Source organism: Telmatherina bonti, assembly GCF_933228915.1.
Source record: "Telmatherina bonti genome assembly, chromosome: 1".
Taxonomy (NCBI): domain Eukaryota; kingdom Metazoa; phylum Chordata; class Actinopteri; order Atheriniformes; family Telmatherinidae; genus Telmatherina; species Telmatherina bonti.
In genome coordinates, this window is record NC_136619.1 from 43,617,951 (window position 1) to 43,645,073 (window position 27,123).

At 53.8% G+C, this 27,123-nt stretch overlaps 1 protein-coding gene across 1 annotated transcript in view; it reads left to right on the forward strand.

Moving 5' to 3' along the window:
* Positions 1-27,123, forward strand: part of LOC306774778 (uncharacterized protein) — a gene marked incomplete at its 5' end in the record, with an annotated part of 61,080 nt that overhangs the window by 31,909 nt on the left and 2,048 nt on the right. Inside the window, 9 exons of the mRNA XM_079264947.1 lie at positions 3,143-3,273; positions 5,514-5,661; positions 5,731-5,810; positions 9,940-10,005; positions 10,166-10,654; positions 10,860-11,009; positions 11,126-11,212; positions 13,879-14,026; positions 14,131-14,261. Coding sequence (XP_079121073.1) covers positions 3,143-3,273; positions 5,514-5,661; positions 5,731-5,810; positions 9,940-10,005; positions 10,166-10,654; positions 10,860-11,009; positions 11,126-11,212; positions 13,879-14,026; positions 14,131-14,261 — 1,430 coding nt within the window. The remainder of the gene's footprint in view (positions 1-3,142; positions 3,274-5,513; positions 5,662-5,730; positions 5,811-9,939; positions 10,006-10,165; positions 10,655-10,859; positions 11,010-11,125; positions 11,213-13,878; positions 14,027-14,130; positions 14,262-27,123) is intronic.

Genomic DNA, 27,123 nt, shown 5'->3' on the forward strand with positions numbered 1-27,123 from the left:
ATGGGCCGGGTTGGGTATGACCAGGGTCCCGATGGACCGGGTTGGGTATGACCAGGGTCCCGATGGACCGGGTTGGGTCGGACCAGGGTCCCGATGGACCGGGTTGGGTCGGACCAGGCCGCCGATGGGCCGGGTTGGGTATGACCAGGGTCCCGATGGACCGGGTTTGTCGGACCAGGGTCCCGATGGACCGGGTTGGGTCGGACCAGGGTCCCGATGTATCGGGTTTGTCGGACCATGGTCCCGATGGACCGGGTTTGTCGGACCATGGTCCCGATGGACCGGGTTGGGTTGGACCAGGGTCCCGATGGGCCGGGTTAGGTATGACCAGGGTCCCGATGGACCGGGTTTGTCGGACCATGGTCCCGATGGGCCGGGTTGGGTTGGACCAGGGTCCCGATGGGCCGGGTTGGGTATGACCAGGCTGCTGATGGACCGGGTTTCTCGGACCATGGTTCCGATGGACCGGGTTGGGTATGACCAGGCTGCCGATGGGCCGGGTTGGGTCGGACCAGGGTCCCGATGGGCCGGGTTGGGTCGGACCAGGGTCCCGATGGGCCGGGTTGGGTCGGACCAGGGTCCCGATGGGCCGGGTTGGGTATGACCAGGGTCCCGATTGACCGGGTTTGTCGGACCATGGTTCCGATGGACCGGGTTGGGTCGGACCAGGGTCCCGATGGGCCGGGTTGGGTATGACCAGGGTCCCGATGGACCGGGTTTGTCGGACCATGGTCCTGATGGACCGGGTTGGGTCGGACCAGGGTCCCGATGGGCCGGGTTGGGTATGACCAGGGTCCCGATGGACCGGGTTGGGTCGGACCAGGGTCCCGATGGAACAGGTTGGGTCGGACCAGGGTCCCGATGTATCGGGTTTGTCGGACCATGGTCCCGATGGACCGGGTTGGGTTGGACCAGGGTCCCGATGGGCCGGGTTGGGTATGACCAGGCTGCCGATGAGCCGGGTTTGTCGGACCATGGTCCCGATGGATCGGGTTGGGTCGGACCAGGGTCCCGATGGGCCGGGTTGGGTATGACCAGGGTCCCGATGGACCGGGTTGGGTCGGACCAGGCTGCCGATGGGCCGGGTTGGGTTGGACCAGGGTCCCGATGGGCCGGGTTGGGTATGACCAGGCTGCCGATGAGCCGGGTTTGTCGGACCATGGTCCCGATGGATCGGGTTGGGTCGGACCAGGGTCCCGATGGGCCGGGTTGGGTATGACCAGGGTCCCGATGGACCGGGTTGGGTCGGACCAGGCTGCCGATGGGCCGGGTTGGGTATGACCAGGGTCCCGATGGGCCGGGTTGGGTCGGACCAGGGTCCCGATGGGCCGGGTTGGGTATGACCAGGCTGCCGATGAGCCGGGTTGGGTCGGACCATGGTCCCGATGAGCCGGGTCGGGTCGGACCAGAGTTCTGATGGGTTGGGTTGGGTCGGACCAGGGTCCCGATGGGCCGGGTTGGGTATGACCAGGGTCCCGATGGACCGGGTTTGTCGGACCATGGTCCTGATGGACCGGGTTGGGTCGGACCAGGGTCCCGATGGGCCGGGTTGGGTATGACCAGGGTCCCGATGGACCGGGTTGGGTATGACCAGGGTCCCGATGGACCGGGTTGGGTCGGACCAGGGTCCCGATGGACCGGGTTGGGTCGGACCAGGCCGCCGATGGGCCGGGTTGGGTATGACCAGGGTCCCGATGGACCGGGTTTGTCGGACCAGGGTCCCGATGGACCGGGTTGGGTCGGACCAGGGTCCCGATGTATCGGGTTTGTCGGACCATGGTCCCGATGGACCGGGTTTGTCGGACCATGGTCCCGATGGACCGGGTTGGGTTGGACCAGGGTCCCGATGGGCCGGGTTGGGTATGACCAGGGTCCCGATGGACCGGGTTTGTCGGACCATGGTCCCGATGGGCCGGGTTGGGTTGGACCAGGGTCCCGATGGGCCGGGTTGGGTATGACCAGGCTGCTGATGGACCGGGTTTCTCGGACCATGGTTCCGATGGACCGGGTTGGGTATGACCAGGCTGCCGATGGGCCGGGTTGGGTCGGACCAGGGTCCCGATGGGCCGGGTTGGGTCGGACCAGGGTCCCGATGGGCCGGGTTGGGTCGGACCAGGGTCCCGATGTGCCGGGTTGGGTATGACCAGGCTGCCGATGAGCCGGGTTGGGTCGGACCATGGTCCCGATGAGCCGGGTCGGGTCGGACCAGAGTTCTGATGGGTTGGGTCGGATCTTTTCCCGGATCCTGCTGTTCCGTTTTGCTTGTTAAACATGGCGGCGACTCTCATTTCAGCTGTTACTGGGATCTGATCATTATATCAGTTTATTATCAGTTTATTGGTTTATTAATAGTTTATTAGTTTATTAGTTTATTTAAAAATTGATCAGTTTTATTTTTTTAGTTTTGCAGATGACATCGGATATGAATCTATTTTAAATTTATTATAGTTCATATTTTATATATTAAAATTATTGTATTTAAAATGAACATATTTATTTGATGTATTCAGTTTAAGTAATCCTTTATTTTAGAAATCATGTTTATGATTGTAATTGTTGTTTTTGTTAAATGTATTTTATTTCTGAAAAAGAATAAATGTTCATATTTTATATATCATAGTTTTATTATATATTATAATCACTATAAATTATATTTTGTTTAATATTTAAGATAGTAGTTTTGTACATCTGTTATATTAATAAATGGTTTCATCATTGACTTCTGAACAGTTTGTTTCACGTCCTCGCAGAGAAGGAAAACTGTGCGTCTGTGTTTAATGCTTTAAGTCTGTTTGAGCAGATTTTCCCACGAAGTTCAGAATCCGGTCGATAAGACGTGACCGCACACGCACACGCGCGCCGTAAGCAGGTTAATGTGTCGGCGGCTGTTATCAGCTGTTATCTGGTCAAACTGGTTTCCATGGTGATCCGAGGGACTTCAGGTTTTCTGATGGAGGAACAGTATCAGAAACTGGACCGGGATCCGGGTCCTCTCCCGTCTGGGTCCTCGGTAATCTGGGATCAGTTACGGATTACGGATTCCGCTGTGTTCATGTGGAAGGTTTTAGCGACTGGAACAAGCTGGTTTTGCTGGTTCCTGCTGGGTTCTGATCTGACTCCGTCACGCCTCCTCTCGTTGCAGCGAGCTCAGTGGACTTCCTGATGAGTGATGGTGATGATGACGAAGGCTCCTTCCTGTCTCTGCCCTCTGTGCCCTTCCCACAGCGCCCCCTTGTGACCACCGACGCGCCCAACCAGCAGCTGCTCATCCAGGTAAAGGCAGGAAATCACAGCTGATTGGCCGATTGGCTTTCAGCTCGGTCTGGAGACGCCGATCCGATGGCGCCACTTTGGCTGCTGATGCTGCAGGAGGATAATCTTTTTGTTTGTTAGCCTAGCAGCTCATTACCATTTTATTGTTGTTCTGCACGTTGCAACGACAACAACAAGCGGCTCAGACGAGCTGAAGCATCGAGCAGTCACGCTAAACATTTCCCGCCCTGCTGCAGGCCGATCACACTTTCCTACGGCGCCCTTTAAAGGTCAAATCAAGAAGAAAATTCCTTTTTTATAAAAATCTGAAATCTATATTCGGTTCTTTAATCCGAAGGAAGAATTAACAAAATAACATTTTCTACGTTTAACGTGTCGCGTTTTTGTAATTCTCAAGTTGTCCACCAGGGGGCAGATTGTGTTCAGGCTTTTAGCAAAGTTTTTCCCGTAAAGTGTTGCATAATGTCGCAGAGCGGATCAGATCTGATCCAAACGGCATGAAAGGAGCTGCCATGCGGAACTAAGATGCCGACGGCTACGTTTCATTTGGAAGCGTAGCAGCAGGCGGAGGAACGTATCTGCGTTGTTTTATCACTTTGTAGGACATATTTACCGTTTTGGGGGGAATTAAAAACGATCAATCGATATCATTTTCCATCGGTTCCGTGTGATGTTTTCATTTTGGGTCAAAGTGGTGCTGCTAGTTTCACTTGTCTGACAAGTTTGGTTTCCATGGCAACAGAGTCTGCGATCATCCTCGAGTCGTCACGTCCTGCAGTCTTTGTGGATTTTTCTGGATCGATGAGTTTACAAATGTTTGTTTTTACTGTGTGACCTGATGCCTGCAACGTGTGTGTGTGTGTGTGTGTGTGTGTGTGTGTGAGAGACAGAGTACTGACCAAGCAGCAACCTCCGGCGGTTAAAAGTTCCCCCTTCATCCACTAGGGGCTGCAGAACAGAGCAAATCCCCATAGACTCCCATGTTAAAAAGACCAACTTCACAGCAGTAACAATAAACATGTTTACAGCCTGGTTCAAAAATACATTTTAGGTTTAATAGGTTTACATTCATGACAACTGTGGGGGGAGTGAATTTTTTTCTAACTCGCCCGTTTAAAAGTAATTTAATCTCGAAGTTCGGCATATTTAGGGGCGTGTCCTTTTGATGGACAGGTACGCAATCTCCCGCTTCAAGTCAGAAGAACGTAGAACAACTGCGGTTTTTAGCCGGTTAACAACATGACTTAGCTTTAGCCCGCTTACCTCCGTTAGCTAATTAGCTCCTGTTATCTCCGGATTAGCTCGGTTAGCTCTTAGCTACAGAAAGCTCGGAGTTCGCTTGATGTCAATCATCCACCATGACGCTCACAGCCCCCCTCTCAGCTCCACCTCTTTGCCCATATTTGTATTTTCCGGGTGAGACGACACGCAATGGCCATTTTAGGAACCGCCCACTGAGCTTCAATTCAGCTCTTCAGAAACCTACGGGTGACGTCACGGAGGCTCCGCCCATCTTTTATATACAGTCTATGTGACTGACTAACTGGACGAACACACACCTGGACAGTTTACACATCTGGAAAAATAAACGGTAAATAAATACTGCCTCATATTCAGACATCTGGACTCTACAACGGATAGAAAATATTTACCAGGAAGAGATGTGGCCCTTCTGGGGTCCGACGAGGTCAGACGAGGACAGGCGAGGTCAGACGAGGACAGGCGAGGTCCGACGAGGACAGGCGAGGTCCGACGAGGGCAGGCGAGGTCCGACGAGGGCAGGCGAGGTCCGACGAGGGCAGGCGAGGTCCGACGAGGGCAGGCGAGGTCCGACGAGGACAGGCGAGGTCCGACGAGGGCAGGCGAGGTCCGACGAGGGCAGGCGAGGTCCGACGAGGACAGGCGAGGTCCGACGAGGGCAGGCGAGGTCCGACGAGGGCAGGCGAGGTCCGACGAGGACAAGACGGTTCAGGTTCAGAGAATCCAGGTCCCCACGTTGTCTCTGAGTATTGTCTTTCTTCTGTCCTTGTCTCCTTTTTGTCCACATCGCCTCCACCTGCAGAGAGTCACCTGGTTCTGCTGGACTCCTGCTAACGTAAAGAGCTTCACTTGTTCCACCTGTAGCTCCCGTCTCAGTCTCACCTCTCCGACAGACGTAGTCTCGGCGTAGACCTGGTCCAGACAGCTTGTAGGACGCACATGAAGCATCGTGGTTGTTTAAACTGTCTCTGTGTCTCCAGACCCTACAGGACAAGGTTTGTGAGTTTCAGGCTCGTCTTCGCTCTGAGGAAGTGGCCCGCCACCTGCTGGTGCAGCAGCTGCAGCACGCCGTCCAGCAGAAGCCGGGCGGACCCATCCACGTGCCGCCGGAGAAGCCAGCGTCCATCGGTGAGCGGTTCGTCCTGCGTTTCCTGCAGGTAGATCCCTGCAGGTATCTGACATGTGGTGCTTGTGCAGGTGTGAGGCGGCTGCAGCCTGGTGTGGAGCGTTCTAGCTGTGCAGAAGAAGAGCAGCTTGTTACTCTGCTGCAGACACAGGTACGTCCTCCTGGACGCGCAGATTTACACGTTTAACCCTTAAAACTCCAAAGCAGCAGACATGTCTTCAGTCTCAGCTGATTGATTATGAAGCTGAATGAGTTTATCAGTAAAACTCGCAGCAGAACCAGAAAACTGCACCTCAACGTTTCTGTTCTACTTCAGACATGAACTACTCTGATTATTTTAAATCCACTGAAGACGAGGAGTTCCCCGAAGCTCCACGTTGGGTTTCTGCATCTACAAGAATCTCAGCTGCAGCAACACACACACTTTTTCCATGTTTACACACTTCTAGGCCTGTTGCAATAAGAAATAAGTCAACTATTTGCACAATAAGAAAAATTATGGGAACGCCTCGGGATCCCCCCGGAGAGTTGGCAAATGTGTCTGGGGAGAGGGAAGTCTGGGCTTCCCTGCTGCTGCCCCCGCGACCCGACCCCGGATAAGCGGCAGAAGATGGATGGATTTTACCATTCCACCTCTGGTCAGGTCCAAACATGTCCCGTAGACGACCATACTCTATGTAAGTGTTACATGGTGTTCAGAGACCAGATGATCCAGACAACCACGCCGCCTAAACTCCAGGAGAAATCCATCCATCCATCCATCCATCCATCCATCCATCCATCTTCTGCCGCTTATCCGGGGTCGGGTCGCGGGGGCAGCAGCCTAAGCAGGGAAGCCCAGACTTCCCTCTCCCCAGCCACATTTGCCAACTCTGCGGGGGGATCCCGAGGCGTTCCCAGGCCAGCCGAGAGATATAATCCCTCCAGCGTGTCATGGGTCTTCCCCGGGGTCTCCTCCCAGAGGGACGTGCCTGGAACACCTCACCAGGGAGGTCCAGGAGGCATCCTGACCAGATGCCCGAGCCACCTCAACTGGTTTCTCTCGATGCGGAGGAGCAGTGGCTCTACTCTGATCTCCTCCCGGATGACCGACAACAGGACCACGTCATCCGCAAAAAGCAGGGACCCAATCCTGAGGCCACCAAGTCGGATCCCATCAACCCCTCGGCTGCGCCTAGAAATTCTGTCCATATAAGTTATGAACAGAATCGGTGATAAAGGGCAGCCTTGGCGGAGTCCAACCCTCACCGGAAACGAATCCGACTACCTACCGGCAATGCGGACCAAGCTCTGACACCTGTCGTACAGGGACCGGACAGCTCGTACAAGGGGGTCCGGTACCCCATACTCCCGGAGTACCCCCCACAGGAGCCCCCGGGGGACACGGTCGAACGCCTTCTCCAGGTCCACAAAGCACATGTAGACTGGTTGGGCAAACTCCCATGCCCCCTCCAGGACCCCAGAGAGGGTATAGAGCTGGTCCACTGTTCCGCGACCAGGACGAAAACCACACTGCTCCTCCTCAATCCGGGATTCGACTACCCGGCGGACCCTCCTCTCCAGGACCCCTGAATAGACCTTACCAGGGAGGCTGAGGAGTGTGATTCCCCTGTAATTGGAACACACCCTCCGGTCCCCCTTCTTAAAAAGGGGGACCACCACCCCAGTCTACCAGTCCAGCGGTACTGCCCCCGATGTCCACGCGATGCTGCAGAGGCGTGTCAGCCAGGACAGCCCCACAGCATCCAGAGCCTTAAGGAACTCCGGGCGGATCTCATCCACCCCCGGGGCCTTGCCGCCAAGGAGCTTTTTGACCACCTCAGCGACTTCAGCCCCAGAGATAGGAGAGTCCACCCCTGAGTCCACCAGCTCTGCTTCCTCATCGGAAGACGTGTTGGTAGGATTGAGGAGGTCTTCGAAGTATTCCCTCCACCGACCCACGTCCCGAGTTGAGGTCAGCAGCTCCCCACCTCCACTGTACACAGTGTTGATGGAGTACTGCTTCCCCCTCCTGAGCCGCCGGATGGTGGACCAGAATCTCCTCGAAGCCGTCCGGAAGTCTTTCTCCATGGCCTTGCCGAACTCCTCCCATGCCCGAGTTTTTGCCTCGGCAACAGCCGAAGCCGCATGCCGCTTAGCCCGTCGGTACCCATCAGCTGCCTCCAGTCCCACAGGCCAAGAAGGCCCGATAGGACTCCTTCTTCAGCTTGACGGCATCCCTCACTGCTGGTGTCCACCAACGAGTCCTGGGATTACCGCCACGACAGGCACCAACGACCTTGCAGCCACAGCTCCGGCTGGCCGCCTCAGCAATAGAGGCACGGAACACAGCCCATTCGGACTCAATGTCCCCCGCCTCACTCGGGACATGTTCGAAGCTCTGCTGAAGGTGGGAGTTGAAGCTCGCTCTGACAGGGGACTCAGCCAGACGTTCCCAGCAGACCCTCACAACACGTTTGGGCCTGCCAGCTCTGACCGGCTTCCTCCCCCACCATCTGAGCCAACTCACCACCAGGTGGTGATCAGTTGACAGCTTCGCCCCCCTCTTCACCCGAGTGTCCAAGGCATGTGGCCGCAGGTCCGACGATACGACTACAAAGTCGATCATTGAACTGTGGCCCAGGAAGTCCTGATGCCAGGTGTACATATGGACACTCTTATGCTGGAACATGGTGTTCGTTATGGACAATCCATGACGAGCACAGAAGTCCAATAACAAAACACCATTTGGGTTCAGAGCGGGGGGACCATGCCTCCCAATCACTCCCCTCCAGGTCTCACTGTCATTGCCCACGTGAGCATTGAAGTCCCCCAGCAGAACAATGGAGTCCCCAGAAGGAGCACCCTCCAGCACTCCCTCCAAGGACTCCAGAAAGGGTGGGTACTCTGAACTGCTGTTCGGTGCATAAGCACAGACAACAGTCAGGACCCGTCCCCCCACCCGGAGGCGGAGGGAAACTACCCTTTCATCCACCGGGGTAAACCCCAACGTGCAGGCACCAAGCTGGGGGCTGATGAGAATGCCCACACCTGCTCGGCGCCTCTCACCATGAGCAACTCCAGAGTGGAAGAAGGTCCAGCCCCTCTCGAGGGTACTGGTTCCAGAGCCCAGGCCATGCGTCGAGGTGAGTCCAACTATATCTAGTCGGAACCGCTCAACCTCGCGCACAAGCTCAGGCTCCTTCCCCACCAGAGAGGTGACGTTCCACGTCCCTAGAGCCAGCTTCTGCAGCCGGGGATCGGACCGCCAGGGTCCCCGCCCCTTGCTGCCGCCCAGCTCACATTGCACCCGACCGCTACGGCTCCTCCCGCAGATGGTGAGCCCACGGGAGGTGGGGCCCATGTAACCCTTTCGGGCTGAGCCCGACCGGGCCCCATGGGCGAAGGCCCGGCCACCAGACGCTCGCTCTCGTACCCCGCCTCCAGGCCTGGCTCCAGAGGGAGGTCCCGGTAACCCGCGTCCGGGCAAGGGAACATTCATGCCCAGGTTGGTCGTCATCATAGGGGTGTATGAGCCGTGCTTGGTCTGGTCCCTCCCCTAGACACCTGTTTGCCATGGGTGACCCTACCAGGGGCATAAAGCCCCCGACAACATAGCTGCTAGGATCTTCGGGACGCACAAACCCCTCCACCACGATAAGGTGACGGCTCAGGGAGAGGAGAAATCCAGGAGAAATCCTGATGTTTCATCAGACTGGGGAAGGAATGAGTCTAGTCTGCACATCCAGCTAAATGTTCTGTAGAAGTTAAAGCACGTTGATTTTTGAAAGGGTGTGTTTGCATTATTTTATTTTAGTTGAAAATTGTCTCAAAATGACAACAATAATTGCTCAGCGTGATTTTATTGTCTATCACAATCATTTCTGGGACAATTAATTTGTTATCATGACAGGCCTACACACGTCTTCCTGCTACTATCTACCTGCTGTCCTCACTGCAGCACCTCCACCTCAGCTGCATCCCAAACGTCTTCCTGGCTTTATTCCAGCCATAGAGGATCATTATTTTCCTGCTTTTCTCATCACTTGTTGATCTTTGGCTGCTCCTGATTGGACGTTACCGTCAGTTTAAGCTCTCTGATTGGTGGAAAGTCTGACAGGAAGTGTCTTCATCATCATGTCCAGGTGGAAATAGAGGTCTCTTAGCAACATGGTAGTGATGGTGATGAAGATGTGATAAATAATGGTGGATTTACCATCTACAGTCTCTGAATAAACACTACATGTTGTGTGTTATGCATCATGTGGAGACGATACTTTCAGCAGTGGCGTCTCCTGCAGGTGGAGGAGCTGGAGGAGAAGCTGTCGGATCAGACTCAGGAGGTGGAGAGACTTCGCTCTGAACTGGTGAGGATTTATAACGTCATTCCTCGTATTTCAGACGGAATCTTTATTTCACGTTGCCGACTTACAGACCTGCAGGATTTGTGTGAATCAGCTGAGGAGCGTGATGAGGAGCAGGCGTGAACATGACAAGGTTTTAGACGTGTGTCCTCCTGACCTGCAGGGGGCGACGGACCTGGAGAAGCAGCTGGAGCTGCTGCTGGTGGAGAACGAGCGTCTGAAGCAGGAGCTGAAGTCATGCAGGTGTTCAGAGCTCCAGAAGCTGGATGCTGCTGCAAAGTTCTGCAGCCAGGTCGGCACATTCAGACTGAGCAGAACCAGAACCTGCTTTCCAGAACCCCCCCCTGACCCTCTGGACTCTGTCCCACAGGATGCCGAGGCCCTGCGGCCGGAGGCGTCCCGCCGGGAGGGCCAGGCCCAGCAGAGGGAGCGGCGGCTGGCCGAGCTGGAGGAGGAGCTGCTGGAGAAAAGCTCCAGGGTGGAGGCGCTCCACCGGCAGCTGGAGGACAGCCGGAGACAGCTGGACGAGTCCCGGCGGAGACACGCCGAGGCCGAGCAGAAACTCCGCCTCCGCCTGCAGGAGCGCGAGGAGCAGCTCGCCCAGCAGCTGGTGGCGCCCCCCCGTGTCCAGGTGGGGAAGCGCCGCTCCGACGTGGGCCAGTTCCCACGATGGAGACGTTCTAAATGTCTCTAGACATTGTCTCCCTGCTCCAACACACCTGACCGGAATCCATAAGAAGCTGCTGGATCCTCTTGATGTGAATCAGCTGTGTTGGAGGAGGGAAACAACAACCGCCTGGCGGACAGCGCCCTCCAGGACTGGAGTTTGACACCTCTAACCGGTCTTTGTTCTGCAGGACTCAGCCCAGACGGCGGCCTCTCTGGCGGAGACGCAGGCGAAGAACGGCGCCCTGACGGAGCAGCTCGCCGTTCAGAGGCAGCTGCTGCGGGAGCTGGAGGCGCAGCTGCACGAGTCGCAGCGGACCTGCACTCAGCTCCGGACCCAGGTAGGTTCTGCTTCCGGGTCAGAACCAGACGGGGTGGGTCGTCCGGGACCTCACACCTCCTATCAGCATCCTGGTTTAACTCGCCACTTTCTCCTGTCTGCACGCGCTCACTGCAGCTGCTCGCCGATCGGGGCCGTCTCTGCGACGTCCTCGCCAGGGCTGTCGCCGGGGGCAACGGCGAGGCGGTTCGCCATTTGTCCAAGGTTGGCCCCTCCCCCTTCCCTGTGAGGTCACAGCGAGTGTTGCCAAGACAACCAGATCAAAGTTCCCAGATAAAAACCACCAAATGGGGAATTTTAGCCCCGAATTCTGTCTGCAGGTTTTACCTAAAACTCCAAACAACGACTGGGCTTACTGGTTTTACTGGGAAACTTTCTACCTAGTCACACTCTGTCCCAGTCTGTGATACAAAATTTCCCAGTGACTCTCCCAGTTTCAAACCTTCATCCTGACATCACGGCTGAATTCACACAGAATGATGATGATGATGATGATGAAGAACCTTCAGCCAAGTTGACCTCAGAGACCAGGAACTGGTGAGGCAGACCAGGGTACTGGGAGGAAACTGGTCATTGGTTCTGCTACAAGTCACTTTTAAACGTATTAAACCAGTAAACTACTTTAAAGGATCATTAAATGTTAGTATTGATTATAGGAACAGAAAAACATGCACGTCTAGATATTGATCAATAAATTGGTGTTTTCGGCCGATGATCTCAGCGTAAATTAGGACTTCCTGTGTATCCTGCTCCTTGTGTGTGTGTGTGTGTGTGTGTGTGTGTGTGTGTGTGTGTGTGTGTGTGTGTGTGTCGTCTTCAGATGGGTTAGGTGTTGGATATTTTAGACACCCATAGACATCTTCTACACACAGACACCTCGTGTGTTGGATAGTGAACCGGCGTTGCCACATATTGGATGGGTCACCGGCATATTGGATGGGTCACCGGCATATTGGATGGGTCATCGGCATATTGGATGGGTCACCGCCATATTGGATGGGTCACCACCATATTGGATGGGTCACCGGCATATTGGATGGGTCACCGCCATATTGGATGGGTCACCGGCATATTGGATGGGTCATCGGCATATTGGATGGGTCACCGCCATATTGGATGGGTCACCGGCATATTGGATGGGTCACCGGCATATTGGATGGGTCACCACCATATTGGATGGGTCACCGCCATATTGGATGGGTCTCTGATTTCAAGTCTTGCTGCAGATCAACGTAGTTTCCCCACATAACTGTTTTCTGTGGAACAACGCGTATATATTACACACAAACAAAACACTTTTCTACTTAACTGGTTTATAAATAATAAACACAGTGAATAATCTCCTAAATGATCAATTTTACTTCTATGAGGTGTTTATGAAAAATATGATATTGATGCTTCACAAAGAGAGTTTTACATGGTAGCATGATTACCTCCTCCAAGGAGATCATGTTTTTACCACTTTATCTGTTTGTGTTCAAGATAACTTAAAAAGTTCTGGACAGATTTTCATGAGATTTTCAGAACTTGTTGGAAACATGAAAAGGAAGAAGGGATTTAATCTTGGTGCTGATCCGGATCACCGTTTGGATCCAGGAACTTTTTAAAGACCTTGGTGGAGGTTTGTGCTCTCAGAGTGTTTTTCTTGGTAACTTCTGAATTGTACAGTTTTAATACAATACTTTATTTCAGACTTGGTGCAACTCTATCTTTATATTGATAAATTAATAAATGTAAATAAAAGAAAGAGTCAACTGTAGTCAAGAGAAAGCAACTATTCCTGTATTTTGTTCAGCATACGGTTGCAATAACCGGCGAAATACTGAAAGCAGATCATGTGGAATTACATTTCACAAGGTTGAATAATAATTTATTTGACCAGATAAAAATAGATAAATTGAAATACATCAATAAACAAGTAAACAGGTGTGGTGGAATTATGCGTATAGTGTAGTTTTAATGTTACTCATTTATTAAGTTTCTTTTAAGTAGTACAAGATATATATTCTGCATATTTAGAGTAGTTCAGTAAGCTTGCTTTAGTAGATTCATGCATAAAACTAAGTGTTCTGTTCAAGGCCTGTTTCAGCTTTGACTGTTGTTATCTCCAAGCTAGCAGTTGTTTTGACTCGTGCTGCCAGGCAAAGGTTGTTTGTGTCTGCTTAAAGAACACTGTAGCACCCTGAGCAGAGGCAGAGCTCTCCAGACCTCTCGCCCGCAACATCTGTACATGGCCAATAAATTGAAAAGAAAACAGTTGATTTATAGATTTATTTCTCATCGGATAAATTCCACGACAAATTCATTCATAGTATCAAATTCATTTATACATTTATTTGTATTGTAGCTACCTTATGCCCTTTGTAACAAACCAAACTGTGAGGAAAAACAGGTAAAAATCCGTGGAGTTCTTGTCGTGGTTGGACCTACACCTTATAAATAAATGCATTGGAGGCGCATGGGAGACCCATCCAAGATGGCGGCGCGATGAGACGTCAGCTCGTATAGGCGGCGTGATGCTATGTGATACCTAGCATTGCTAACATTAGCATTGCTAACATTAGCTGGAAATGTGGATGAATCGGCGTTAGCCATCACTGGCTAATCGGACCGCGGTGCAAACTCCAGTTTATTGCTCTGTGATCTTTACCGCCACCCCCTGATCGAGCAGAAATTGATCCATCAGTGGTTTTAGACCCGGAGCTGGTTCTGTTGGGTCTACAGACCCAGAATGAGCTGTTTTCAGACCCAGAAACTGGTTCTCAGGCTCGTTGACGTAGATCTTTGTCCACCTGAAACTGGGATGTGGGCCCGGTGGGGAAGGACAGAACCATCAGAACCCGGTTCTGAGTCCTCCTGTCCTCCTCCAGATCCTGGTCTATGAAGGGGAGATGGAGCGAGCTCAGGGCCAGCTGGAGGCGGAGATGCAGAACCTGGAGGAGGAGAAGAACCGTGTCATCGAGGAGGCGTTTATCCGGGCCGAGAGCGAGATGAAGGCCGTGCACGAGAACCTGGCAGGTGTGTCGCGGCTTCCTGAGAGCTGCTGAGATGTTGACCAGAGACGACGATGATGATGATGATGATGATGATGATGATGATGATGATGATGATGATGTGTTCAGGTGTGCGGATGAACCTGCTGAGCCTCCAGCCGGCTCTGAGAACTCTGACATCAGACTACAACAGTCTGAAGAGGCAGGTCCAGGATTTCCCCTCCATGCTGGATAAAGCCATCGCCGAGGCCAAGCAGGAGGTCACACACACACCTGCTCCTTTCCACACACACACCTGCTCCTTTCCACACACACACCTGCTCCTTTCCACACACACACCTGCTCCTTTCCACACACACACCTGCTCCTTTCCACACACACACCTGCTCCTTTCCTCACACACACACCTGCTCCTTTCCACACACACACCTGCTCCTTTCCTCACACACACCTGCTCCTTTCCACACACACACCTGCTCCTTTCCACACACACACCTGCTCCTTTCCTCACACACACCTGCTCCTTTCCACACACACACCTGCTCCTTTCCACACACACACCTGCTCCTTTCCACACACACACCTGCTCCTTTCCACACACACACCTGCTCCTTTCCTCACACACACACCTGCTCCTTTCCACACACACACACCTGCTCCTTTCCACACACACACCTGCTCCTTTCCACACACACACCTGCTCCTTTCCTCACACACACACCTGCTCCTTTCCTCACACACACACCTGCTCCTTTCCACACACACACCTGCTCCTTTCCACACACACACCTGCTCCTTTCCACACACACACCTGCTCCTTTCCACACACACACCTGCTCCTTTCCTCACACACACACCTGCTCCTTTCCACACACACACCTGCTCCTTTCCACACACACACCTGCTCCTTTCCTCACACACACACCTGCTCCTTTCCACACACACACCTGCTCCTTTCCTCACACACACCTGCTCCTTTCCACACACACACACCTGCTCCTTTCCTCACACACACACCTGCTCCTTTCCTCTCACACACACCTGCTCCTTTCCTCTCACACACACCTGCTCCTTTCCTCACACACACACCTGCTCCTTTCCTCTCACACACACCTGCTCCTTTCCTCACACACACACCTGCTCCTTTCCACACACACACCTGCTCCTTTCCTCACACACACCTGCTCCTTTCCACACACACACCTGCTCCTTTCCTCACACACACACCTGCTCCTTTCCACACACACACCTTCTCCTTTCCACACACACACCTGCTCCTTTCCACACACACACCTGCTCCTTTCCTCACACACACACCTGCTCCTTTCCTCTCACACACACCTGCTCCTTTCCTCACACACACACCTGCTCCTTTCCTCACACACACACCTGCTCCTTTCCACACACACACACCTGCTCCTTTCCACACACACACACACACCTGCTCCTTTCCTCACACACACACACCTGCTCCTTTCCTCACACACACACACCTGCTCCTTTCCTCACACACACCTGCTCCTTTCCTCTCACACACACCTGCTCCTTTCCTCACACACACACCTGCTCCTTTCCTCACACACACACCTGCTCCTTTCCACACACACACACCTGCTCCTTTCCTCACACACACACCTGCTCCTTTCCACACACACACACCTGCTCCTTTCCACACACACACACACACCTGCTCCTTTCCTCACACACACACACCTGCTCCTTTCCTCACACACACACACCTGCTCCTTTCCTCACACACACCTGCTCCTTTCCTCTCACACACACCTGCTCCTTTCCTCACACACACACCTGCTCCTTTCCTCACACACACACCTGCTCCTTTCCTCACACACACACCTGCTCCTTTCCTCACACACACACACCTGCTCCTTTCCACACACACACCTGCTCCTTTCCACACACACACACACCTGCTCCTTTCCTCTCACACACACCTGCTCCTTTCCACACACACACACCTGCTCCTTTCCACACACACACACCTGCTCCTTTCCTCTCACACACACCTGCTCCTTTCCACACACACACACACCTGCTCCTTTCCTCTCACACACACCTGCTCCTTTCCACACACACACACACCTGCTCCTTTCCTCTCACACACACCTGCTCCTTTCCTCACACACACACCTGCTCCTTTCCACACACACACACCTGCTCCTTTCCACACACACACACCTGCTCCTTTCCTCTCACACACACCTGCTCCTTTCCTCACACACACCTGCTCCTTTCCTCTCACACACACCTGCTCCTTTCCTCACACACACACCTGCTCCTTTCCTCACACACACACCTGCTCCTTTCCACACACACACACCTGCTCCTTTCCTCTCACACACACCTGCTCCTTTCCTCACACACACCTGCTCCTTTCCTCTCACACACACCTGCTCCTTTCCTCACACACACACCTGCTCCTTTCCTCACACACACACCTGCTCCTTTCCACACACACACACCTGCTCCTTTCCTCTCACACACACCTGCTCCTTTCCTCACACACACCTGCTCCTTTCCACACACACACACCTGCTCCTTTCCTCACACACACACACCTGCTCCTTTCCTCACACACACCTGCTCCTTTCCTCACACACACACCTGCTCCTTTCCACACACACACACCTGCTCCTTTCCTCACACACACACCTGCTCCTTTCCTCACACACACACCTGCTCCTTTCCTCACACACACACACCTGCTCCTTTCCTCACACACACCTGCTCCTTTCCACACACACACACCTGCTCCTTTCCTCACACACACACACCTGCTCCTTTCCTCACACACACCTGCTCCTTTCCTCACACACACCTGCTCCTTTCCTCACACACACACCTGCTCCTTTCCACACACACACCTGCTCCTTTCCACACACACACACCTGCTCCTTTCCTCACACACACCTGCTCCTTTCCTCACACACACACCTGCTCCTTTCCTCACACACACACCTGCTCCTTTCCTCACACACACCTGCTCCTTTCCACACACACACCTGCTCCTTTCCACACACACACACCTGCTCCTTTCCACACACACACCTGCTCCTTTCCTCACACACACACCTGCTCCTTTCCACACACACACCTGCTCCTTTCCACACACACACACCTGCTCCTTTCCTCACACACACCTGCTCCTTTCCACACACACACACCTGCTCCTTTCCTCACACACACACACCTGCTCCTTTCCTCACACACACCTGCTCCTTTCCTCACACACACACCTGCTCCTTTCCACACACACACACCTGCTCCTTTCCTCACACACACACCTGCTCCTTTCCTCACACACACACACCTGCTCCTTTCCTCACACACACCTGCTCCTTTCCACACACACACACCTGCTCCTTTCCACACACACACACCTGCTCCTTTCCTCACACACACACCTGCTCCTTTCCTCACACACACCTGCTCCTTTCCTCACACACACACCTGCTCCTTTCCTCACACACACCTGCTCCTTTCCACACACACACACCTGCTCCTTTCCTCACACACACACACCTGCTCCTTTCCTCACACACACCTGCTCCTTTCCTCACACACACCTGCTCCTTTCCTCACACACACACCTGCTCCTTTCCACACACACACCTGCTCCTTTCCACACACACACACCTGCTCCTTTCCTCACACACACCTGCTCCTTTCCTCACACACACACCTGCTCCTTTCCTCACACACACACCTGCTCCTTTCCTCACACACACCTGCTCCTTTCCACACACACACCTGCTCCTTTCCACACACACACACCTGCTCCTTTCCTCACACACACCTGCTCCTTTCCTCACACACACACCTGCTCCTTTCCTCACACACACCTGCTCCTTTCCTCACACACACCTGCTCCTTTCCACACACACACCTGCTCCTTTCCTCACACACACCTGCTCCTTTCCTCACACACACCTGCTCCTTTCCTCACACACACCTGCTCCTTTCCACACACACACCTGCTCCTTTCCTCACACACACACCTGCTCCTTTCCTCACACACACCTGCTCCTTTCCACACACACACCTGCTCCTTTCCACACACACACACCTGCTCCTTTCCTCACACACACCTGCTCCTTTCCTCACACACACACCTGCTCCTTTCCACACACACACACCTGCTCCTTTCCTCACACACACCTGCTCCTTTCCTCACACACACCTGCTCCTTTCCTCTCACACACACCTGCTCCTTTCCTCTCACACACACCTGCTCCTTTCCACACACACACACACCTGCTCCTTTCCACACACACACACCTGCTCCTTTCCTCACACACACCTGCTCCTTTCCACACACACACACCTGCTCCTTTCCTCTCACACACACCTGCTCCTTTCCTCACACACACACCTGCTCCTTTCCTCACACACACACCTGCTCCTTTCCACACACACACACCTGCTCCTTTCCTCACACACACCTGCTCCTTTCCACACACACACACCTGCTCCTTTCCTCACACACACACCTGCTCCTTTCCTCACACACACCTGCTCCTTTCCTCTCACACACACCTGCTCCTTTCCACACACACACACCTGCTCCTTTCCTCTCACACACACCTGCTCCTTTCCTCACACACACCTGCTCCTTTCCTCTCACACACACCTGCTCCTTTCCACACACACACACCTGCTCCTTTCCTCACACACACCTGCTCCTTTCCACACACACACACCTGCTCCTTTCCTCACACACACCTGCTCCTTTCCTCTCACACACACCTGCTCCTTTCCACACACACACACCTGCTCCTTTCCTCACACACACCTGCTCCTTTCCTCACACACACACCTGCTCCTTTCCTCACACACACCTGCTCCTTTCCACACACACACACCTGCTCCTTTCCTCACACACACACCTGCTCCTTTCCTCACACACACCTGCTCCTTTCCTCTCACACACACCTGCTCCTTTCCACACACACACACCTGCTCCTTTCCTCACACACACCTGCTCCTTTCCTCACACACACACCTGCTCCTTTCCACACACACACCTGCTCCTTTCCTCACACACACCTGCTCCTTTCCACACACACACACCTGCTCCTTTCCTCACACACACCTGCTCCTTTCCTCACACACACACCTGCTCCTTTCCACACACACACCTGCTCCTTTCCTCACACACACCTGCTCCTTTCCTCACACACACACCTGCTCCTTTCCTCACACACACACCTGCTCCTTTCCACACACACACACCTGCTCCTTTCCTCACACACACACCTGCTCCTTTCCTCACACACACCTGCTCCTTTCCTCACACACACACCTGCTCCTTTCCTCACACACACCTGCTCCTTTCCACACACACACACCTGCTCCTTTCCTCACACACACACACCTGCTCCTTTCCTCACACACACCTGCTCCTTTCCTCACACACACCTGCTCCTTTCCTCACACACACACCTGCTCCTTTCCACACACACACACCTGCTCCTTTCCTCACACACACCTGCTCCTTTCCTCACACACACACCTGCTCCTTTCCACACACACACCTGCTCCTTTCCACACACACACACCTGCTCCTTTCCACACACACACCTGCTCCTTTCCACACACACACCTGCTCCTTTCCACACACACACCTGCTCCTTTCCTCACACACACCTGCTCCTTTCCTCACACACACCTGCTCCTTTCCTCACACACACCTGCTCCTTTCCTCTCACACACACCTGCTCCTTTCCACACACACACCTGCTCCTTTCCTCACACACACACCTGCTCCTTTCCTCACACACACCTGCTCCTTTCCACACACACACCTGCTCCTTTCCACACACACACCTGCTCCTTTCCACACACACACCTGCTCCTTTCCACACACACACACCTGCTCCTTTCCTCACACACACACACCTGCTCCTTTCCTCACACACACACACCTGCTCCTTTCCACACACACACACCTGCTCCTTTCCTCACACACACACACCTGCTCCTTTCCACACACACACACCTGCTCCTTTCCTCACACACACCTGCTCCTTTCCACACACACACACCTGCTCCTTTCCTCACACACACACACCTGCTCCTTTCCTCACACACACCTGCTCCTTTCCTCACACACACACCTGCTCCTTTCCACACACACACACCTGCTCCTTTCCTCACACCACACACCTGCTCCTTTCCTCACACACACCTGCTCCTTTCCTCACACACACACCTGCTCCTTTCCTCACACACACCTGCTCCTTTCCACACACACACACCTGCTCCTTTCCTCACACACACACACCTGCTCCTTTCCTCACACACACACCTGCTCCTTTCCTCACACACACCTGCTCCTTTCCTCACACACACACCTGCTCCTTTCCACACACACACCTGCTCCTTTCCACACACACACACCTGCTCCTTTCCTCACACACACACCTGCTCCTTTCCTCACACACACCTGCTCCTTTCCTCACACACACCTGCTCCTTTCCACACACACACCTGCTCCTTTCCACACACACACACCTGCTCCTTTCCTCACACACACCTGCTCCTTTCCTCACACACACACCTGCTCCTTTCCTCACACACACCTGCTCCTTTCCTCACACACACACCTGCTCCTTTCCTCACACACACACCTGCTCCTTTCCACACACACACCTGCTCCTTTCCACACACACACACCTGCTCCTTTCCTCACACACACCTGCTCCTTTCCTCACACACACCTGCTCCTTTCCTCACACACACACCTGCTCCTTTCCTCACACACACCTGCTCCTTTCCCACACACACACCTGCTCCTTTCCACACACACACACCTGCTCCTTTCCTCACACACACCTGCTCCTTTCCTCACACACACACCTGCTCCTTTCCACACACACACCTGCTCCTTTCCACACACACACCTGCTCCTTTCCACACACACACCTGCTCCTTTCCACACACACACCTGCTCCTTTCCTCACACACACCTGCTCCTTTCCTCACACACACCTGCTCCTTTCCTCACACACACACCTGCTCCTTTCCACACACACACCTGCTCCTTTCCTCACACACACACCTGCTCCTTTCCTCACACACACCTGCTCCTTTCCACACACACACCTGCTCCTTTCCACACACACACACACCTGCTCCTTTCCTCACACACACACCTGCTCCTTTCCTCACACACACACACCTGCTCCTTTCCACACACACACACCTGCTCCTTTCCTCACACACACCTGCTCCTTTCCTCTCACACACACCTGCTCCTTTCCTCTCACACACACCTGCTCCTTTCCACACACACACCTGCTCCTTTCCTCTCACACACACCTGCTCCTTTCCTCTCACACACACCTGCTCCTTTCCACACACACACCTGCTCCTTTCCTCACACACACACCTGCTCCTTTCCTCACACACACCTGCTCCTTTCCTCACACACACCTGCTCCTTTCCTCACACACACCTGCTCCTTTCCACACACACACCTGCTCCTTTCCTCACACACACACCTGCTCCTTTCCTCACACACACACCTGCTCCTTTCCACACACACACCTGCTCCTTTCCTCACACACACACCTGCTCCTTTCCTCACACACACCTGCTCCTTTCCTCACACACACACCTGCTCCTTTCCTCACACACACCTGCTCCTTTCCTCACACACACCTGCTCCTTTCCTCTCACACACACCTGCTCCTTTCCTCACACACACCTGCTCCTTTCCACACACACACACCTGCTCCTTTCCTCACACACACACCTGCTCCTTTCCTCACACACACCTGCTCCTTTCCACACACACACACCTGCTCCTTTCCTCACACACACCTGCTCCTTTCCTCACACACACCTGCTCCTTTCCTCACACACACACCTGCTCCTTTCCACACACACACACCTGCTCCTTTCCACACACACACACCTGCTCCTTTCCTCACACACACCTGCTCCTTTCCTCACACACACACCTGCTCCTTTCCTCACACACACACCTGCTCCTTTCCTCACACACACCTGCTCCTTTCCACACACACACCTGCTCCTTTCCACACACACACACCTGCTCCTTTCCTCACACACACCTGCTCCTTTCCTCACACACACCTGCTCCTTTCCTCACACACACACCTGCTCCTTTCCTCACACACACCTGCTCCTTTCCACACCACACACCTGCTCCTTTCCTCTCACACACACCTGCTCCTTTCCTCTCACACACACCTGCTCCTTTCCACACACACACACCTGCTCCTTTCCACACACACACACACCTGCTCCTTTCCTCTCACACACACCTGCTCCTTTCCTCACACACACACCTGCTCCTTTCCTCACACACACACCTGCTCCTTTCCTCACACACACACCTGCTCCTTTCCACACACACACACCTGCTCCTTTCCTCACACACACCTGCTCCTTTCCACACACACACCTGCTCCTTTCCACACACACACCTGCTCCTTTCCACACACACACACCTGCTCCTTTCCTCACACACACCTGCTCCTTTCCTCACACACACACCTGCTCCTTTCCTCTCACACACACCTGCTCCTTTCCTCACACACACCTGCTCCTTTCCTCTCACACACACCTGCTCCTTTCCACACACACACACCTGCTCCTTTCCTCACACACACCTGCTCCTTTCCTCACACACACCTGCTCCTTTCCTCTCACACACACCTGCTCCTTTCCACACACACACACCTGCTCCTTTCCTCACACACACCTGCTCCTTTCCACACACACACACCTGCTCCTTTCCTCACACACACCTGCTCCTTTCCTCTCACACACACCTGCTCCTTTCCACACACACACACCTGCTCCTTTCCTCACACACACCTGCTCCTTTCCTCACACACACACCTGCTCCTTTCCTCACACACACCTGCTCCTTTCCACACACACACACCTGCTCCTTTCCTCACACACACACCTGCTCCTTTCCTCACACACACCTGCTCCTTTCCTCTCACACACACCTGCTCCTTTCCACACACACACACCTGCTCCTTTCCTCACACACACACCTGCTCCTTTCCTCTCACACACACCTGCTCCTTTCCACACACACACACCTGCTCCTTTCCTCACACACACCCTGCTCCTTTCCTCACACACACCTGCTCCTTTCCTCACACACACCTGCTCCTTTCCTCACACACACACCTGCTCCTTTCCTCACACACACCTGCTCCTTTCCTCACACACACACCTGCTCCTTTCCACACACACACACCTGCTCCTTTCCTCACACACACACCTGCTCCTTTCCTCACACACACCTGCTCCTTTCCACACACACACACCTGCTCCTTTCCTCACACACACACCTGCTCCTTTCCTCACACACACACCTGCTCCTTTCCTCACACACACCTGCTCCTTTCCACACACACACACCTGCTCCTTTCCTCACACACACACACCTGCTCCTTTCCTCACACACACCTGCTCCTTTCCTCACACACACACCTGCTCCTTTCCTCACACACACCTGCTCCTTTCCACACACACACACCTGCTCCTTTCCTCACACACACCTGCTCCTTTCCTCACACACACACCTGCTCCTTTCCACACACACACCTGCTCCTTTCCACACACACACACCTGCTCCTTTCCACACACACACCTGCTCCTTTCCACACACACACCTGCTCCTTTCCACACACACACCTGCTCCTTTCCTCACACACACCTGCTCCTTTCCTCACACACACCTGCTCCTTTCCTCACACACACCTGCTCCTTTCCTCTCACACACACCTGCTCCTTTCCACACACACACCTGCTCCTTTCCTCACACACACACCTGCTCCTTTCCTCACACACACCTGCTCCTTTCCACACACACACACCTGCTCCTTTCCTCACACACACACCTGCTCCTTTCCACACACACACCTGCTCCTTTCCTCACACACACACCTGCTCCTTTCCTCACACACACCTGCTCCTTTCCACACACACACCTGCTCCTTTCCACACACACACCTGCTCCTTTCCACACACACACCTGCTCCTTTCCACACACACACACCTGCTCCTTTCCTCACACACACACACCTGCTCCTTTCCTCACACACACACACCTGCTCCTTTCCACACACACACACCTGCTCCTTTCCTCACACACACCTGCTCCTTTCCACACACACACACCTGCTCCTTTCCTCACACACACACACCTGCTCCTTTCCTCACACACACCTGCTCCTTTCCTCACACACACACCTGCTCCTTTCCTCACACACACCTGCTCCTTTCCACACACACACCTGCTCCTTTCCTCACACACACACCTGCTCCTTTCCACACACACACCTGCTCCTTTCCTCACACACACACCTGCTCCTTTCCTCTCACACACACCTGCTCCTTTCCTCACACACACCTGCTCCTTTCCTCACACACACACCTGCTCCTTTCCTCACACACACACCTGCTCCTTTCCACACACACACCTGCTCCTTTCCTCACACACACACACCTGCTCCTTTCCACACACACACACCTGCTCCTTTCCTCACACACACACACCTGCTCCTTTCCACACACACACCTGCTCCTTTCCTCACACACACACCTGCTCCTTCCACACACACACACCTGCTCCTTTCCTCACACACACCTGCTCCTTTCCACACACACACACCTGCTCCTTTCCTCACACACACACACCTGCTCCTTTCCACACACACACACCTGCTCCTTTCCTCACACACACCTGCTCCTTTCCTCACACACACCTGCTCCTTTCCTCACACACACACCTGCTCCTTTCCACACACACACACCTGCTCCTTTCCACACACACACACCTGCTCCTTTCCTCACACACACACCTGCTCCTTTCCACACACACACACCTGCTCCTTTCCTCACACACACACCTGCTCCTTTCCTCACACACACCTGCTCCTTTCCACACACACACACCTGCTCCTTTCCTCACACACACCTGCTCCTTTCCTCACACACACCTGCTCCTTTCCTCACACACACACCTGCTCCTTTCCACACACACACACCTGCTCCTTTCCTCACACACACCTGCTCCTTTCCTCACACACACCTGCTCCTTTCCTCACACACACACCTGCTCCTTTCCTCACACACACCTGCTCCTTTCCACACACACACACCTGCTCCTTTCCACACACACACCTGCTCCTTTCCTCACACACACCTGCTCCTTTCCTCACACACACCTGCTCCTTTCCTCACACACACCTGCTCCTTTCCACACACACACACCTGCTCCTTTCCACACACACACCTGCTCCTTTCCTCACACACACCTGCTCCTTTCCACACACACACCTGCTCCTTTCCTCACACACACCTGCTCCTTTCCACACACACACACCTGCTCCTTTCCACACACACACACCTGCTCCTTTCCTCACACACACCTGCTCCTTTCCTCACACACACACCTGCTCCTTTCCTCACACACACACCTGCTCCTTTCCTCACACACACCTGCTCCTTTCCTCACACACACCTGCTCCTTTCCTCACACACACCTGCTCCTTTCCTCACACACACCTGCTCCTTTCCACACACACACACCTGCTCCTTTCCTCACACACACCTGCTCCTTTCCTCTCACACACACCTGCTCCTTTCCTCTCACACACACCTGCTCCTTTCCACACACACACACCTGCTCCTTTCCACACACACACACACCTGCTCCTTTCCTCTCACACACACCTGCTCCTTTCCTCACACACACACCTGCTCCTTTCCTCACACACACCTGCTCCTTTCCTCACACACACACCTGCTCCTTTCCTCTCACACACACCTGCTCCTTTCCTCACACACACACCTGCTCCTTTCCTCACACACACCTGCTCCTTTCCTCACACACACCTGCTCCTTTCCTCACACACACACCTGCTCCTTTCCTCACACACACACCTGCTCCTTTCCTCACACACACACCTGCTCCTTTCCTCACACACACACCTGCTCCTTTCCTCACACACACACCTGCTCCTTTCCTCTCACACACACCTGCTCCTTTCCTCACACACACACCTGCTCCTTTCCTCACACACACACTGCTCCTTTCCTCACACACACACCTGCTCCTTTCCTCACACACACACCTGCTCCTTTCCTCACACACACACCTGCTCCTTTCCTCTCACACACACCTGCTCCTTTCCACACACACACACCTGCTCCTTTCCTCTCACACACACCTGCTCCTTTCCTCTCACACACACCTGCTCCTTTCCACACACACACACCTGCTCCTTTCCTCACACACACCTGCTCCTTTCCTCTCACACACACCTGCTCCTTTCCACACACACACACCTGCTCCTTTCCTCTCACACACACCTGCTCCTTTCCTCTCACACACACCTGCTCCTTTCCACACACACACACCTGCTCCTTTCCACACACACACCTGCTCCTTTCCTCACACACACACCTGCTCCTTTCCTCACACACACCTGCTCCTTTCCTCTCACACACACCTGCTCCTTTCCTCACACACACACCTGCTCCTTTCCTCACACACACCTGCTCCTTTCCTCACACACACACCTGCTCCTTTCCTCACACACACCTGCTCCTTTCCTCACACACACACCTGCTCCTTTCCTCACACACACACCTGCTCCTTTCCTCACACACACCTGCTCCTTTCCTCTCACACACACCTGCTCCTTTCCTCACACACACACCTGCTCCTTTCCACACACACACACCTGCTCCTTTCCTCACACACACCTGCTCCTTTCCTCTCACACACACCTGCTCCTTTCCACACACACACACCTGCTCCTTTCCTCACACACACCTGCTCCTTTCCTCACACACACACTGCTCCTTTCCTCACACACACCTGCTCCTTTCCTCACACACACACCTGCTCCTTTCCACACACACACACCTGCTCCTTTCCTCACACACACACCTGCTCCTTTCCTCACACACACCTGCTCCTTTCCTCACACACACCTGCTCCTTTCCTCACACACACACCTGCTCCTTTCCTCACACACACACCTGCTCCTTTCCTCACACACACCTGCTCCTTTCCTCACACACACACACCTGCTCCTTTCC